This window comes from Schistocerca serialis, chromosome 2 (assembly GCF_023864345.2).
Source record: "Schistocerca serialis cubense isolate TAMUIC-IGC-003099 chromosome 2, iqSchSeri2.2, whole genome shotgun sequence".
In the NCBI taxonomy this organism is placed as follows: Eukaryota; Metazoa; Arthropoda; class Insecta; order Orthoptera; family Acrididae; genus Schistocerca; species Schistocerca serialis.
The window spans coordinates 254,700,176-254,716,696 of record NC_064639.1 but is presented as its reverse complement, the minus strand read 5'-3'; the positions used below and the strand labels follow the sequence as shown (position 1 = coordinate 254,716,696).

Here is a 16,521-nt window from a genome sequence, read left to right as displayed (position 1 = left end):
AACTTCCACACATGTTATATCATTGAAACCCTCTTCGAAGGCCCTGTCCAGTGCCACAGTTAAAGTATATATCCAATTAAGAAAATGGTGTCATCATTCGGCAACTATAACCGTTAAAACTTACTTTCTGTACGGCAGAAAATTCATCACGTAGTCCACTACAGCTTAGCGAAAATCGCACCTCGAAATATATATCCACTTGTCGTTAGTATATTTTGGTCGTCCGTCTGACGTACCTCAAACATGTATGAGCGGTACAAGGGTTGTATCCGTAAAACTGCTTTGTTTGCGCTCCTTCTGTGTTCTTAATTTCCATTACATTTTGTCATTAAACAAGCTATTCCCTCAACATTTTCATGTCAGCTGCATTTTCGTTGAAAACGTAGGGTATTTGGAATTTTACGGTATTCCAGGAAAACAATTATTTTCATATATGGCAAGACCGACAAGGGTTCGGTTGATTACGATGCTTTCCATTCTTCGAAGCGAATCCAGTAAGGCGAGGCATACCCTACGGAACTCTAGTTGACATGCCTAAAGGTTGAGGCATAGCATATGCGTTTCATCTTTCTGCAACGTACAACTCCAAAGATATTGTGGAGTTTTATATTCCACTACTGACGCATCTCGAATCCAGTGAAATTGAAGAGTCTCCAGCGTTCCGCTGTTTGCCTAGAGTCGAACATCTTTTTCCAGGACGTAATATCGCTTCTCTCTTGGAGAAAATGAGTGTTTGTCCCCCACTGTGAATTTTCGCAAACTCATATGTTGCAGTCGGAAACGATGTTATATTCAGGTCGGAAGTAACACATGACGTCCCGATAGAAGCCTGCTGTGGAATTGTTAACTTCTACTCCAAAGTCACATTTATTCGTGTGTTTAATCCTAGATGTATTTTGTTTATTCATTACGCTACTTGATCTGTTAACTTGACGTATATGCTATCTACTGTAGAATAGATTATACAGAGGGTAACGGGTATAAGACCTTTTATGAACAACATTACATCAGTATTTACGTAATCAGCAGTCTAATAATTATAGCATACTACAAGTCATATGCTCTTAGGTTGGGTAGTGCCTCCAACTACATGGGGACAGAGCAAGTCGCTAATGTTTATTTTCTCCTGGACAGCGCGTCAGGTGTTGACACGTGGACGCAAAATGCTTAGTAGTCGTAGCGGTGCAGATACGACCATGCAGAAAACATCAAGTAGTAAATTATGTGACGTGTTTGTGGGAAAACTTCGATAAGGGAAAAAAAACAACTAACGTGCGCACGTATTAAGGTACCACATACAAAAATATCTGCAGTTATACCCGTTACATCCTTTATAATCAACTGTGCATTTCTTCTCGTACACACTTGAAATTTTCGCCACTTTCGTTCATGGTTCTGTAACTTGAAAAACAATTCTTCAGTTCTCTTCAGAACTGTTGGTTACACTTAGAAGCAATCGAAAATATTCGATTCTACTTTAGTCACCTTTATGTTAACCAGTTTTTATTTCTGTAACTGGTGACTCTTCCAAAACTTTTTCACATTGGCTATTAGCTTGTATGTAGTGCTGGAAAGCAGTCACTCAGGGATGAAGCATCCAAAAGGGCACAGTGCATTTTCTGTTTGTGATTCAGAGTGAGATATTTAATACTGTTGCATCGCAGCATTTAGTGGGGCAGTGGTCAGACGCTCGTGAATTAAAATGAATTTATTAGGAAAATTTGATTACATAAGATATCATCCAGCTCAGTTTCTATTTCCTGTCCGACATTTCTCGGCGTTGCAATATGTCTAGAAAGTAATGTTCTAATGATCCATGAGGACAAAATACGTAAATGTTATGAGGATGGCTGGTTAGTTGTTGGTGTAACCTTCGGTCCAAAGAGTTGTTCGCTGTAGTTCTCCACGCTGATACATTCTGTACAAATCTCGTAATCTCTGCATAACTTCTGCAACCTTCATTCTTATGTACCTACTCTTGAGTGTTCGTGCAATTGTGTCTCTATAAATATTCACTCCCTCAAATTTCCCTCTATTACCAACCTGACATCCCCTTGATGCCTAAGGATGTGTCCTGTAAAACCTACCCCTTCTTTTAGTCAACTTGTACTGTAAAGTTCTTTTTTTTCCCAGCTCGGTTCAGTAAGTCGTCATTAGTTACTCGGTATACCTATCTAATCTTCAGCATTCTTTCTGTAGCATCACATTTCGAAAGCTTCTGATCTCTGTTCATCTAAGCTACTTATCGTCCACGTTTCACTTCCAAATATCAACACTCCAGACAAATCCCTTCAGAAGAGGCTTCCTATTAGACATTAGAAAATTCCTGTTTTACCGAAATGATTCCCTTGCTAATGCCAGTCTGAGTTTTATATTTTCTATGCTTTGGCCATCGTCAGTTATTTTGCTGCTAGGATAACAGAAATCATCTACTACTTTTAGTCGTGCATTGCCTAATCTAATTCCGTCAGCACTGCCTGATGTAATACGGCTACAGTCCTTTAACCTTGTTTCACTGTTGGGAATCTTAACCTTATAACCTCTTCCCAGGACGCTCTACATTGCGTTCAGCTGATCTTCCAAATCCATTCCCGTCTTTGACAAAATTACAAAGTCATCGAAAAACCCCATAGTTTTTCTTTCTTCTCCATGAACTTTAATTTTCTTTCAAAAATTCTCCTTGGTTCCATTCACTGCTTGCTGAATGTCAAAATCTTTGATATTAGGTGTACAACTTTGCTTCCGTCGTTTTTTTCTGGAAGTTCGATGCTTTATTGTAAAAATTAATAAAAAGTTCATCATTCAAAGTACTGGCCATCACTGGCCAGTACTTTCTCCCATCTTTCGGGCTGCATATGAATCCCGCGGCGAAAGACCTGGGCGTCTTTTGAAGAGATCGATGAATCGATCCAACTTTGCACTTGTTCATATCACCGAAAGTGCTGGTCAGCCACGCCATGTACCATTCATCGAAAAAGGTAGTAGTCAGAGGGAACAAGGTCTGCAGACTACGGGTAATGGGCAGGATTTTCCATTTAAAAGTTTGATTTGACGGGTTTTGCGACATCGATCATTCTAATGCTGCAAAATCACCACCTCATGTCCGTTTGTGTATCAGCGCTCTTTTCGAACGCATCAATTGCTATCAATAACGCTCTCCTGTGATTGTTTCCGTCGGTTTTAGTAGCTTCGAAAACCTTCTCGCTTCCACTTTCCACTACCATGTCGATCTTACGATGTAAAAATCACCGTTCTTGACGCGCTGAAACCATTCTACTCCTGTACTTTCACTAATAGAAGCCTCACCATAGAGATTACCCAATATTTTACGAGCCTCAGCCAAAGATTCTTTATGTTAAAGCAGAAAATTAAAACTTTCCGCAAATGACGAGAATTGGGCTCGTAAATTGACACACTCAGATGAGAATAACGGTACGATGAAATCACAGATCGACTAATATTTTGATGACTTTTTGACTACGCTTATTGTAAGACACTTACGACCTACCTACCACCTGCTCTACCACGTGAAGCTATTGCCATCTATTGCAAAACGGCGGAAGCAAAGTTGTAGACCCAATAGTAAGCATCCTTCTGTATGAACATCACCTTGTGTTCGACGGGTATGTAGTCACTCCATCTGCTAATTCAGAAAGTGTCCATAGAGAAGGAAATTGACTGAGCAATTGTCCTACAGCATAGCCCACAAAGGCTCTTTTTATATGCGGATCGGGGGACTGAGAGAGCCGTGTTGAATTTCATCGACGTCTTCATTTAACCGGTCTCGGTCAGTTTTACAAGAGAGAATCTTGGTACACAGGTGCTTTAGCAGGGATCACAGTTTGTACATTGGGTGAAGGTGTTGTAGAACACTACATTAATTGTACGAATGGTACATAGCAGTTATTACCAATATGTATTTGTAAATATGGCACTTCTTGAAATTTATTTCAATCGTAAACAAGAATATGCAGTAAGAAGCAGATATACTTAGTTTCCGTAAATGCCTCTTTCTTGCTGTTGATTGACTCACAGTAATGCTTAGAGACGCTAAACGTAATTCGTTATCTTGGATCCGTTCCGATGTTCGTCGAAGAAAGCATTTCAAGGTCGATACTGTGTGCCAGTCAGTGTCTTATTTTACAAAATTTTTTGGTTTGCATATTTTTTAAATTCAGTATTAGATTCTGCAGTAAAATGCCACTAATGGTACATTGTTCTAAAACACTAATGCGGAAGTGGTAAATATTTCCCTCAATTCCGTCGCATATTATTACTAAACATGACTTTAGGTTGGTACCTACACACAAAGTTCCAACTGATTTTCGTTATAAATTATCGTTTATTGTATCTTTTTTCATAAATATACTGGAAACCATTTTGCCTACCATTTGTTACAAGCTAAGACACCTCGTGTGTGTGTGTGTGTGTGTGTGTGTGTGTGTGTGTGTGTGTGTGTGTGTGTGTGCTCGCGCGCGCGCGGAGGCAAAACGAATGTTCTTTCAGGAAGAAACTGCTCAAATTTACGTAAACTAGTTGGCACTTTTGCGTTTAGTTAATCCCAGTAAAAATCTTGTGCCATAGGCAACAAAGACTGCAAAGACAGTAGAAAGTTAACGACAGCGATTCCCGCTTAGAAGTCGCTAGCACATGAAATTGAGCTGACTCTCAACTTTGCGCAGCAGAAATTCTGCTAGCAAAAGTTAAGAGGATCCCTTCAGTAATTAACCTAATGGACCTTATAAATCTTAACTCCCGTCGTTTCTCCTTGATTCAGTAGCGATTTTCAAACCGAAGGAATAGTATTCATCTGCAGTCCGCTACGACGACACTTTGTAGTTTAGCTAAAGCCTTACTGTCATGAGCATTATTATATAAATTGCAGTGACAAGAGTAGGCATTCATTGTGAAAATATTATCCTGAAAAAGGAATTTTTTGTTGCTATTCGTTTTTAATGACCACAAAGTCTGTAATAGGTGGCCGTTAGGTGGGGAAGAGAAATAACATTGCACCCATTGTGAGGGTACATTGTATAATGAGAAACTGAAATGTTGCACGGTAAGAATGATTCAAACCATATAGGGGAAGGGCCGGGGAAGATGATAGAACCGAGTATACAAAGTGGAGCAGCTCGAAAGCTTTAGCGATCCTAATATTCATAGTTCGTCAAACGTGAATACTCTAGATTGCTTTTTGGGGTTTCTAAATGGTAATTGTGTTTTTTTTGTGGTTTCTAAATGGTAATTGTGTTTTTTTTGTGGTTTATACGTTCTTCAACCCTGGTGCGAAAGAGAACCTCTCCGTACTCCTTCAATACGTCGGTACTCACTAGGAGCAGCAGCACTTGCTGTGTTTTGATAAAACACCTTTACGAGTAAAGCCCTTCTCACCTCGTCCAGACCCATGCTGATTGTCTGCAACTGTAATGCACACTGCTGCTTGTGTTTCAACGTTATGTCGCCGTAACAGTACAGGTGCCTAACGCTAAGTTATGACATTAACACTGCTGACAACGTAAATCCTGCAGCGCACAGTCTGAACATGATTCACTTAAGGTTGGGCCTCCACACAGTAAACAGTTTCCCGTCTACACTGGCTCAAGTAACGAAAGTTTCATTATAATCAACCTGTATACGCGTGCCTGTGTATTGCGACACTCTCTACGAGAAACTGCTTTTGTAAAGCGTTACCATTCACGGAGGAAGCAGATTTTTAACAGATACCGCGACTAAACCAACAGAACTATACTCAGCAAAAAAATTAGTACTGTATAAGCACACTTATGTAAAGCAGGAGAGATAGGTAATGATAAATGAAGGTTTTCTGGCAGATTTCTTGTACATTCCTGAATTAAGATCTGAACTTGCGAATTGATGTATTTTTTTCCGTTACTTGAACTGCGTTGTAACTCCGGTGTCTCTTTCTTCGAAAATTGCGGAGGGAGAAACCCATTTCTGAGATTTTTTAGGTCTGTACTACGTCCCCGGGTGACACTTTCTAGAGGAGCGGGCTTCACATCCCCGCTCGGGCATCCGGATTTGGTTACCCGCGGTTCCATTTAAAAAAAAAAAAAAAAAAAAAAAATACCTCGGGACGGTTCCAGTCAGATGAACAAGGCTAATCTCCTTCATTGTCCACGCACCTCGGTCCTGACATTAAACGCTGATCTATCTTTCTCGCTGCGGCCTTTTTTAAATGCAGCTGAATAAAGTTAAGTTTAGTTGTACTACTTTTTCAACGTAACGCGCATGCGTTTATGATATCTGTGTGGTGCGAAAATTGGAAGTTGACTCTAAAAGTGGGAAGTGTGTGGTCACCCACATGAAACTAGTTAAACTTCGGTTGCACGATACATTAGTCAAATCTAAAGGCCATAAATTCAGTTAAAGTACCTAGTAATTATAATTAAGAACAACTTGAATTGGAAAAAACACGTAGAAAATTATGTGGGGAAGGCGAACCAAAGACTGCGTTTTACTGGCAGGATACCTAGAAAATGCATCAGATGTACTAAAGAGACTGCATACACTACGCATGTCCGTCCTCTTTGGGAGTACTGCAACGTGGTGTAGAATTCTTACTGGATAGGGTTAACGGAGTACGTCAAGAAAGTTCAAAGAAGGGCTGCCCTTTTTGTATTATCGAGAAATAGGGGGGAGAGTGTCATGGACATGATACAGGATTTGGGATGGAAATCATTAAAACAAAGGCGTTTTTCATTGCTGCGGGACGTCCTCACGAAATTTTAATCAACAACTTTCTCCTCCGAATACGAAAATATTTTGTTGACCCGACCTACATAGGGGAAGTGATCATCATAATAAAATAAGAGAAATCAGAGCTCGCACGGAATATAAATAAATAAATATATATATATATATATATATATTCAATGAAAGTATATTAACAGTCGAGATTAATCATTTTTAAAACCTTTAATTTCTTCCTCTTTGCTGGGATTTTATTGCGCTATCCATAGAATTAAAGTGACTGTTTCCGTGTATGTACATAAACCTGAATTCACTCTAGGTACCTTTACCAGTACTGACATAATTTTAATTCTGACGTACAATTTATTACTGACGTAGAATTTTCGATTGCCCTGTAGCTGATGCTGCATGTGTGTCAGTGTGCAACGAAATTGCTGCGATTCCAATCTGCATGTAATAAAATACCTCTTATTTGCTGTTGCAGGTAAAATAAAATATTCGGAGCGTGTGTACGACGCGTGTATGGAAGCTTTCGACTGCTTACCGTTGGCGGCGCTTATGAATCAGCAGTTCCTCTGCGTCCACGGGGGGTTGTCGCCAGAGATACACAACCTGGACGACATACGGAAGGTGAGTACTCAGCGACACAGCAACTTACATAATAGGACATACAGACTCTACCTACCGCATGCATTGAAACAGAATTCATGAAAAAAATTCATTGCACGGGATGCGAAGAAACAGTGGCAACTGCCTCAAACTGGAAGAAAGAGGGAAGTAAGTACGGAGACCACAAGGAGTGTTAACTGGTCTTCCATCTTTTTTTTCATTTTGTACCGTCCTAAACATTTTAAAAAAGTCACTGTGACTATTATTCCAAGCGTAAACGATTTTAATCAGAGGGAAAAAAGAAACCTCGCATGTCCAGTATTCTTGCTGAGCGCATCACTATCTGCACGACTGCCCACTGCCGCGTCGGAGGAAGCTCCAGCAGTGGTTGGTTAAGACTGAAATGCTGACACCATCGAAGTATTACGTTCGTCTTGGAATCGACCAGGGTTCAAAGTCAGTGCTTTCATTCATATAACGGTAGAAGCACCAGTACACAGCGTACGGCATAATTCCTTTGTTATGCTTCTAAATGTTGATTCTTAGTAGTAATTTTTACTGTACAGTAATTTCTAAAAACGTTCACACAGACTGTCCTACTCCATTCTGGCGCGTATAGGTGTAGTTACTTCGGGAAATTCTTATAGTACTAGAAACTTGAAAATTACTATATGCATGGGTGTGAAGTTGAGAGTAAAACGAGAGCTAGACGGTATGGCTGCTTTCAGTTAGCTAATGATTCGTTAATTCTGCAGGCTTTCTCGGCAAATTTAATGTGATCCCAAGTTATGAGGCGTCTAAGAACTTCGTCCTGATGCTGCACATTCATGAGATCGCTTCTCGTCACCGCCACTAGACAAATATGGAGCTCTTCGAAACATTATATCAAGAGTAATGTGTGCGCCTGTAATCCTAAGTGGTTTTCTCACCTTCAGAAAGTGCTACCATTTTCAGCACAAATAAAACAGTAGAAGCATAATTAATAGAGAAGAAAACTTGGAAATTTTAGGTAACTTCCTATGGGGCCAAACTACTGAGGTCATTGGTCCCTAGGCTTACACACTACTTAATCTAACTTAAACTATCTTACACTAAGGACAACACACACACATACCCATGCCCTAGGGAGGACTCGAACCTCCGACAGAGGGAGCCGCGCGAACCGTGGCGAGGCGCCCGAGACCACGCGGCCTTAATAAAGAAACTCGAACGTAACTTTAAGCGGTTAATTTGTATCTGAAGCAAAGAGATCGTTGCTCTGTGTAAACAGTAACTGGTTAATGGCAGTTACATAATTAGTCAGGGAAATTCTTGTGGAGAATGTTTACTGTTATTTACTATTTACTGTTACTTAATATTTACTGTTATTTACGTAACTTCGTGTGTCAGTGTTAAACTCTGCGACTAATTATTATTTTTTCGATAGTTTTCTGAAATAATGTTTTATATCTCTCTTCCGTCAGCATGAAAGTTAAATGATTGCAGTCTTATAGCTACTAAGACGTCGATCACGCTCCAAGCGAATACAGAGTGTAAAGTGTCTAATGTTCCACGTGGATCACATTCAAATACCTACTGCTGCTACTTTCACAGACTCGTTATGACAAACTTCAAGATACCATGGTTGCGATTGAGCAGCGACAACGGCCGCAGCTAAAAGCTTTTAAACTGTGACAACGCAGATGTGTGTATATAGTTACTTGCCACATGCGAAAGTTGGCAAATTGTATCGCTAGAGCTAACTTCGTAGCCAAGTTTCCAAAGACGACGACGGAATGTCTGATTGTCTCTCTGTTACAGGTGTGCGAATATTTTTTTTTTTTAACTTTTGAACATTGCTATATGAGATACTGATTTACATTAAGAACGCTTAGTGCTATTGTTCGACGAGCAGGCATAACATAGAATGAGAACATTGAGGCTATCGAGGAACTGTAGTGACAAGATAGGACCCTCCCGCCGGAGGTTAGAGTCCTCCCTCGGACGTGTGTGTGTGTGTGTGTGTGTGTGTGTGTGTGTGTGTGTGTTGTTCTTAGCATAAGCTAGTTTAAGGTAGTTTAAGTAGTGTGTAAGTCTAGGGACCGATGAGCTAAGCAGTTTGATCCCTTAGGAATTCTCTTTTTTTACAATATAGTATGTTCCTTGAAGGTTACGCTGGAATGAGAACGCGAGGGAGGACAACGAATAGTCTGTGGCAAGCAACAGTAGTGGGTAGGTGGGTGGCCGTGTTGGTGCGCCGCCGTAGTCTTCGTCAGAACAAGTGCATCACTTAAAATAACTTGGCATATGTTACAGTTTGCCAGTGCACACTAAAATTAATATATGATATGTGATGCAATAAAGCCAGCAAGCGGAACTGTCATCTGACAATGTAGACAGGATGGTTTCAGGTATGTTTTACTGCCAGAACCAGTAAAGAAAAGCTAATTTCAAGATATTTTCGATAACTGTGTTCACTGCAACCAACGGGTCTCAGGAGAGATGAAGTAGGACAGAGCAATGTCTTACAGCCAACAACATGTACAACAAATTGGTTGAAATGGCTCTGAGCACTACGGGACTTAACTTCTGAGGTCATCAGTCCCCTAGACTTAGAACTACTTAAACCTAACTAACCTAAGGACATCACACACATCCATGCCCGAGGCAGGATTCGAACCAGCCACCGTAGCGGTCGCGTGGTTCCAGACTTTAGCGCCTAGAACCGCTCGGCCACCCCGGCCGGCTCATGTACAACAGATGGGAGAACAGAGCATTAATATTTTCACAAGACAGAAAAGTTAGTCAATGTTCGCAACAAGTACACTCGTTCCTTATTGTCAGGCAACAATCGCTGTGGGGGTAAGAACCACCCACTTATCATAGATCAGAAGGTACGACGTCATAACACCGAGATAAGTGAGAAACGACCGTGTTGTGCATGACATTTAAATTTATTACTTCTTCGCTACTAAGTCTAGCCGCAACCCGTTTTGCAAACAGTATCTACATTTGTCACTGAATGTACGTACACAGATATATCATTGTAGGACACATAGTTAAAGAGAGATAACGTCATGAACAGTGAGATGCTTGAAAAAATGCCTCATCATGTGTCAAGTTGGAGCACATTTAATGTTTACTACGAAGACACTCCCACAATCCATTCAGCTGAAGGAAATCCCTGACACCTGGCAGCGCTTTTGAAAGCTGTTAACTGCGAAGCGCAAACGACTGTAGGCGAGAACAATAGTCGTTTATAGACCTATGAAGAGAGATTGCCATGGAGACGTGAATCACCTGCGCCCAGAATACAGAAACAGTCGGGATCATCTCACGTAGCGTCTATTGAGGGAGTACGAACTAGGTTTCGTTTCTCTTAGAAAATTGGCAAAATGAATACTCGGGCAGTGCGGAGTTTGTCAGCTAGTATTTGATAATAGAAAATACTTTCATCTAATGAAGATACCCAGATACGAGAAACTGGAATGAAATTATAAATTTATTTCCCGACTCCACAGTGATAGGGCACTTACAGTCTTGTAAACGGTGTAACACATTGTTAAAGGTATGGTCATACACAACCACATCATATCGTTTGAATCTGCCTTAGAACTCACGGGACAAATAAGGAATTGGTATTAGGTGCCAAAGTCTTTCAGACGAAAAGAAGTTAAGGTAACGATGGCAAATGTTAAACTTGTTGAACAGAACATACACTTGCTACCGATAAATATTTTTTGTAATACATAACAGATGATTGAAGTCTGAGATTTATTCTTTGGACGTAATATTAAAGTTCTGCAATCATATAGAGAATATATCAAACTTCTTGGTAAAGTGCTAATTGTTTTTCGTGTAGCTTGTTTGGACTTAAACTATGGTGAAATTCCTCCTAACACTTGACGTGGCACCCAGTTGTTCGGAGGTACTGTCGATGCAAGTACTCAGGGATGTGTGTGTGTGTGTGTGTGTGTGTGTGTGTGTGTGTGTGTGTGTATGGTGGGGCGGGGGGGGGGGGGGCAGCGTCTCACTTTAGAGGTAATGCAGGTGCTGAGTCATTCATATAAACTAGCGTAAAGAAATCTTGTAGCATTGAGCAAGTGGAATTGGGTGCCATGATAGGAATTCCTGGTCACTATCGCCATGACGACAGTAGCAGCATTTTTCAGTGTCATGTTTAACCACTCTACAGCGTCGATAAAGAAGCGGATAGGAGCGTGATTCTCTTCGTCCATAAACGCAATATTCATGGACTTCCGCGAAAACAGGAACTACACTGGAAAGAAACTGGCAAACCTGCCTAATATCGCATAGGGCCCCCACGAGCACGCAGAAGTGCCGCAACACACGTAGCATGGGCTCGACTAATGTCTGAAGGAGCGTTGGAGGGAATTGATAACCATGAGTCCTGCGGGGCTGTCCATAAATCCGTAAGAGTTCGAGGGGGATGGCGATTTCTGAACAGCACGCTGCAAGACATTCCAGATATGCTCATTAATGTTCATGTCAGGGGAGTTTGGTGATCAGCGGAAGTGTTTAACCTCAGTAGAGTGTTCCTGGAGCCACTATGTAGCAATTGTGGGCGTGCGGGATGTTGCATTGTCCTGCTGGAATCGCCCAAGTCCGTCGGAATGCACAATGGACATGAATGGATGCAGGTGATAAGACAGGATGCTTACGTACGTTGCACCTGTCAGTCGTATCTAGACGTATCAGGGGACCCATATCACTCCAACTGCACACGCCCCACACCATTACAGAGCCTCCACCAGCTTGAAGAGTCCTCTGCTGACATGTCGGGTCCATGGATTCATGAGGTTGTCTCCATACCCGTACACGTCCATCCGCTCGATGTAGTTTGAAACAAGACTCGTCCGACCAGGCAACATGTTTCCAGTCATCAGCAGTCCAATGTCGGTGTTGACGGGCCCAGGCGAGCTTTGTGTCGTGCAGTCTTAAAGGGTACACGAGTGGCCTTCGGCTCTGAAAGCTCATATCGTTGATGTTTCGTTGAATGGTTCGCACGCTGACACTTGTTGATGGCCCAGCACTGAAATTTGCAGCAGTTTGCAGAGGGGGTATACTTCTGTCAAGTTGAACTTTCGATTCAAATCGTCGTTGGGCCCGTTCTTGAAGGATCTTCCGGCCGCAGCGTTGTCGGCTTCGCTGCCTTGGAGATGCTATGTTCCATCGCTCGTGCGGCGGCTATAACACTACGTTCAAACTCACTTAAATCTTGATTAACCTGCCATTGTAGCAGCAGTAACAGATATAACAACTGCGACAAACATTTGTTGTCTGATATAGGCGTTGCCGACCGCAGCTCCGTATTCAGCTTGTTTACATATCGCTGTATTTGAATACGCGTGCCTATACCAGTTTCTTTGGCGCTTCAGTGAAATTTTGTACTATTTCCCTCAGCGGAACGATCCCAATAGAGGAGTGTTCCTCGGATATTCCAGTCTGTTAGTTATGGGCGGGTAAGGTGTCCATGCAGGGCGGAAGGGGGCATACTACTAAAAGCTTTTATTCGTCTACGTATATCATTGCTTGAATTGTTTTCGGACAATAAATTAGCACAAAAAGAGCGGAACACTTCTCAGATGTTCGCTTGATGACTAGCCGGTTTTAGAGAGCATTCCAGGCCATTCACATGCAGTACGACGACAGGAAGTTCAGGAAGGCAAGAGAAAAATGAAAAGAAAAAGGTAACAGGTACACTGGTTTTCCTGACCGTAGTCTGAAACCAACTGAAAGACGCAGAATTCCTCCCATTTACGCGCTCTCTTGGCTATAGTCTGCAGATTTTTGTTCACAGCCCTAGTTGTAAATACTGATAATGGTGTGTGTGTGTGTGTGTGTGTGTGTGTGTGTGTGTGTGTGTGTGTGTTTTGAGTAGATTACCTACGGAACACGTACACGATTGCTCAACTGTTTCTCTGAATCATGTCAGCCAGCCCGTTGATTTCTCGTTGGAGGCAACTTTTGACCATCAAAAGCTAACATTACCTATAAATAGCATTGGCACATGGTACGCGTTGGTGAAACTTGGCTCTGAGGTGTCACTACGCTAATGCAACAGTGATGTGAATGGAATGCGATATAAACTTTCTCAGCGACTGTTGTCTTTATTGGCTTGGTAACTGTTGCTCACGGGCGGAGAAAGCGGAAACTTCTGCCACAAAACGAACGTTTTTGCGCGACTGTAGTTCTTCTCTTCTGCTAACTTCGGTTAATGTTGGCGTGTTGATCAGCATGGTTGTCAGAAACGTTTTTATGCGGCTTTTTGCATATCTTCCTGATACTGTGACACCTCACAAAGTATGCTTGTAGTATTTTTCTGTGAAATCATTTGAACGTTTTGGCAGTAAGTATAAATTTTTAATGCAAAAACTGATTTAACTTATATTCGTACGTAGTACGTTATATAATAGATTTTAGATTTAATGTCTACTGCTAGCGTCGAAAACGAGTGCTTCGTTAAATAAAATTGGTAATAATTTTGTACTTCTGCAAACTTAGTCAGCTGTGTCAAGTTGTTCTTGTGTCAGAGACGAATTCAAAAGTGCTGTGTGGGGATGGGCACCGACCAGCAAACGAAGTTATCATTCACGGAACAACGCTGTTACCTGTTGTGGATCAATACAGTCGATGGTGCGGGCGGATCTCTCCGGCTGAGTTATCTTCGCCGCTCCCCAGTGGAGCTTTGCCGTCCTTCGATCCGGTGAGAAATGACCGTTCGGCTGCCGTAGGTTGCTGCCTGAAAGAAATGTCAATGGAGGAGAAAGCACCGGAGACCTGGGCGGGCCGGTCGGCCCAGTCCGGCACTCCATCTCCACCGGGGGCTTGTCTTGTCGGACGTCAACGCTGCGAGTCCCCTCCACCTCACGACGTGGCCCGGTTTACACTCGTTCGGCGGGCAACCTCGTGTGGCTCATTTCGCCATTGCGATCCAAATGGCGTATCAGGTTTCGGGAACTTTTCTAGCGGAGTGTTCTGTATTGTTTTTTGTACAGTGGCTGTTACTCGAGTTTCTGGAAAGGGCTTTAGTCGGCTGATTCGCCGGCGTATTAATAGCCGCGGCGGTCGGCCATGCAACAGCTCTTTAAACACGTCATCGCACGATGCTCGTTTAGATGGCGGCTAGTGCTTATCGCCTCGCATGTCCCACGCTCGTAACTTCGGAGACCTGGCTGGCGGCAGCGGGCGGCGTTCTTTACCTGCTCTGCCGTGCTCCCTACATGTCGCATGTTGCTCTATTTGCTCTTCTGCGATGGTCCCAAAAGATACCGTGAGGAGGACGTTGTCATAGGAATGGGCACGTACCCCTAGATGGAGTTCCTAGAAAGTCGGGTTATATGGCCATACAATGAATAAAACAGAAGATACGCAAGCAAAACATCTTTATGCACAGAATGAGATTTTCACTCTGCAGCGGAGTGTGCGCTGATATGAAACTTACTGGCAGATTAAAACTGTGTGCCGGACCGAGACTCGAACGCGGGACCTTTGCCTTTCGCGGGCAAGTGCTCTACCAACTGAGTCACCCAAGCACAACTCACGCCCCCGTCCTCACAGCTTTACTTCTGCCAGTACCTCGTCTCCTACCTTCCAAACTTTACAGAAGCTCTCCTGCGAACCGTGCAGAACAGGAGAGCTTCTGTAAAGTTTGGAAGGTAGGAGACGAGGTACTGGCAGAAGTAAAGCTGTGAGGACGGGGCGTGAGTCGTGCTTCGGTAGCTCAGTTGGTAGAGCACTTTCCCGCGAAAGGCAAAGGTCCCGAGTTCGAGTCTCGGTCCGGCACACAGTTTTAATCTGCCAGGAAGTTTCATCTTTATGCACGTTCAGAGGAATTATACCAGGTGTACCGGTATGAAATGAGCGTTTTTTTTCTTTTTTTTGTGAAAATGAAACACTAATTTTGAATTGAAAAGTAAAAACATTTTGTTCAAAGTACTGACCATTGCTTTCTATACATTTTGACCACCTTTCTGGCAATTTATGGACACCACGCCAATAGAAATGTTCGTCTTTTGAAGCAAATCAATCAGACACCCAATTTTTCTACTTCTTCGTAGGAATCGAAGTGTTCCTCAGCCAATGCGTGTCCCATTGATGAAAACAAATGGTAGTCGGAAGGGGCCAAGTCAGGTGAATGCGGCGGGTGGGGTAGGAGCTCCCAGCCAAGTGTTTTGATTGTATCCTGAGCTAGTTTTGCTTTGTGTGCAGGTGCATTGTCGTGTAAAAAAAATTAATTTGCCATGTCTTCTGGCCTATTCCGGCCCATTTTGGTCTTTTTTCGATCAATGCATAGTTCAAATTGATCATTTGTTGTCTGCAGCGATTAGTATTCACAGTTTCACCGAGTTGTAGAAGCTCATGATACACCACACCTTTCTGAACCCACCAAACACAGAACATTGTCTTCTTGCCGAATCAATCCGGTTTTGCAGCCGATGTTGATGGTTGTCCCAGATTAACCCATGATTTTCCCATTTAGGATTCTTAAAATAAATCCATTTTTCATCGCCAGTAACAACTCGATGCAAAATTGACTTTCTTTCATGTCTTTCAAGCAAAACTTGACATGGTTGGCCGGCCGAAGTGGCCGTGCGGTTAAAGGCGCTGCAGTCTGGAACCGCAAGACCGCTACGGTCGCAGGTTCGAATCCTGCCTCGGGCATGAATGTTTGTGATGTCCTTAGGTTAGTTAGGTTTAACTAGTTCTAAGTTCTAGGGGACTAATGACCTCAGCAGTTGAGTCCCATAGTGCTCAGAGCCATTTTTGACAAATGGTTTTTCGGTTTTCCATCGGTCTTTCATTCATTTCCTGTGGCACACACACTTTTGGATCTTTCCCATAGCTTTCAAACCGTCAGAAACTGTTTGTTGTGCAACATTTAGCATTGCTGCCACTTGCATCTGACTCAAAGTATCATCATCATCCAATATTGCTTGCAATTCGGTGTCTTCGAACTTTTTTGGTGGTCTTCCACATTCTTCATTTATTACATCAAAATCATTATTTCTGAACCGTTGAATCCATCTTTTGCATGTTGCTTATGATAGAGCATGATCACCATGTGCCTCGACAAGCACTCGATGCGACTCTGCAGCACTTTTTTTTTTTTTTCAAATGAAAACAAAAAATTAATGCTTTCCGCAAATCATCACTTTCTGGTACAAAATTCGACATTGTTAACACGATGAAAACATACGA

The 16,521-nt window shown here is 42.4% G+C and overlaps 1 protein-coding gene across 3 annotated transcripts in view; it reads left to right on the top strand.

Moving 5' to 3' along the window:
- The window catches only part of LOC126457010 (serine/threonine-protein phosphatase 2B catalytic subunit 2-like), an 804,363-nt gene that overhangs the window by 661,675 nt on the left and 126,167 nt on the right, over positions 1 to 16,521 (top strand). For all 3 annotated transcript variants that reach the window (XM_050092980.1, XM_050092981.1, XM_050092979.1), the window contains exon 5: positions 7,196 to 7,341. In XM_050092980.1, coding sequence (XP_049948937.1) covers positions 7,196 to 7,341 — 146 coding nt within the window. The remainder of the gene's footprint in view (positions 1 to 7,195; positions 7,342 to 16,521) is intronic.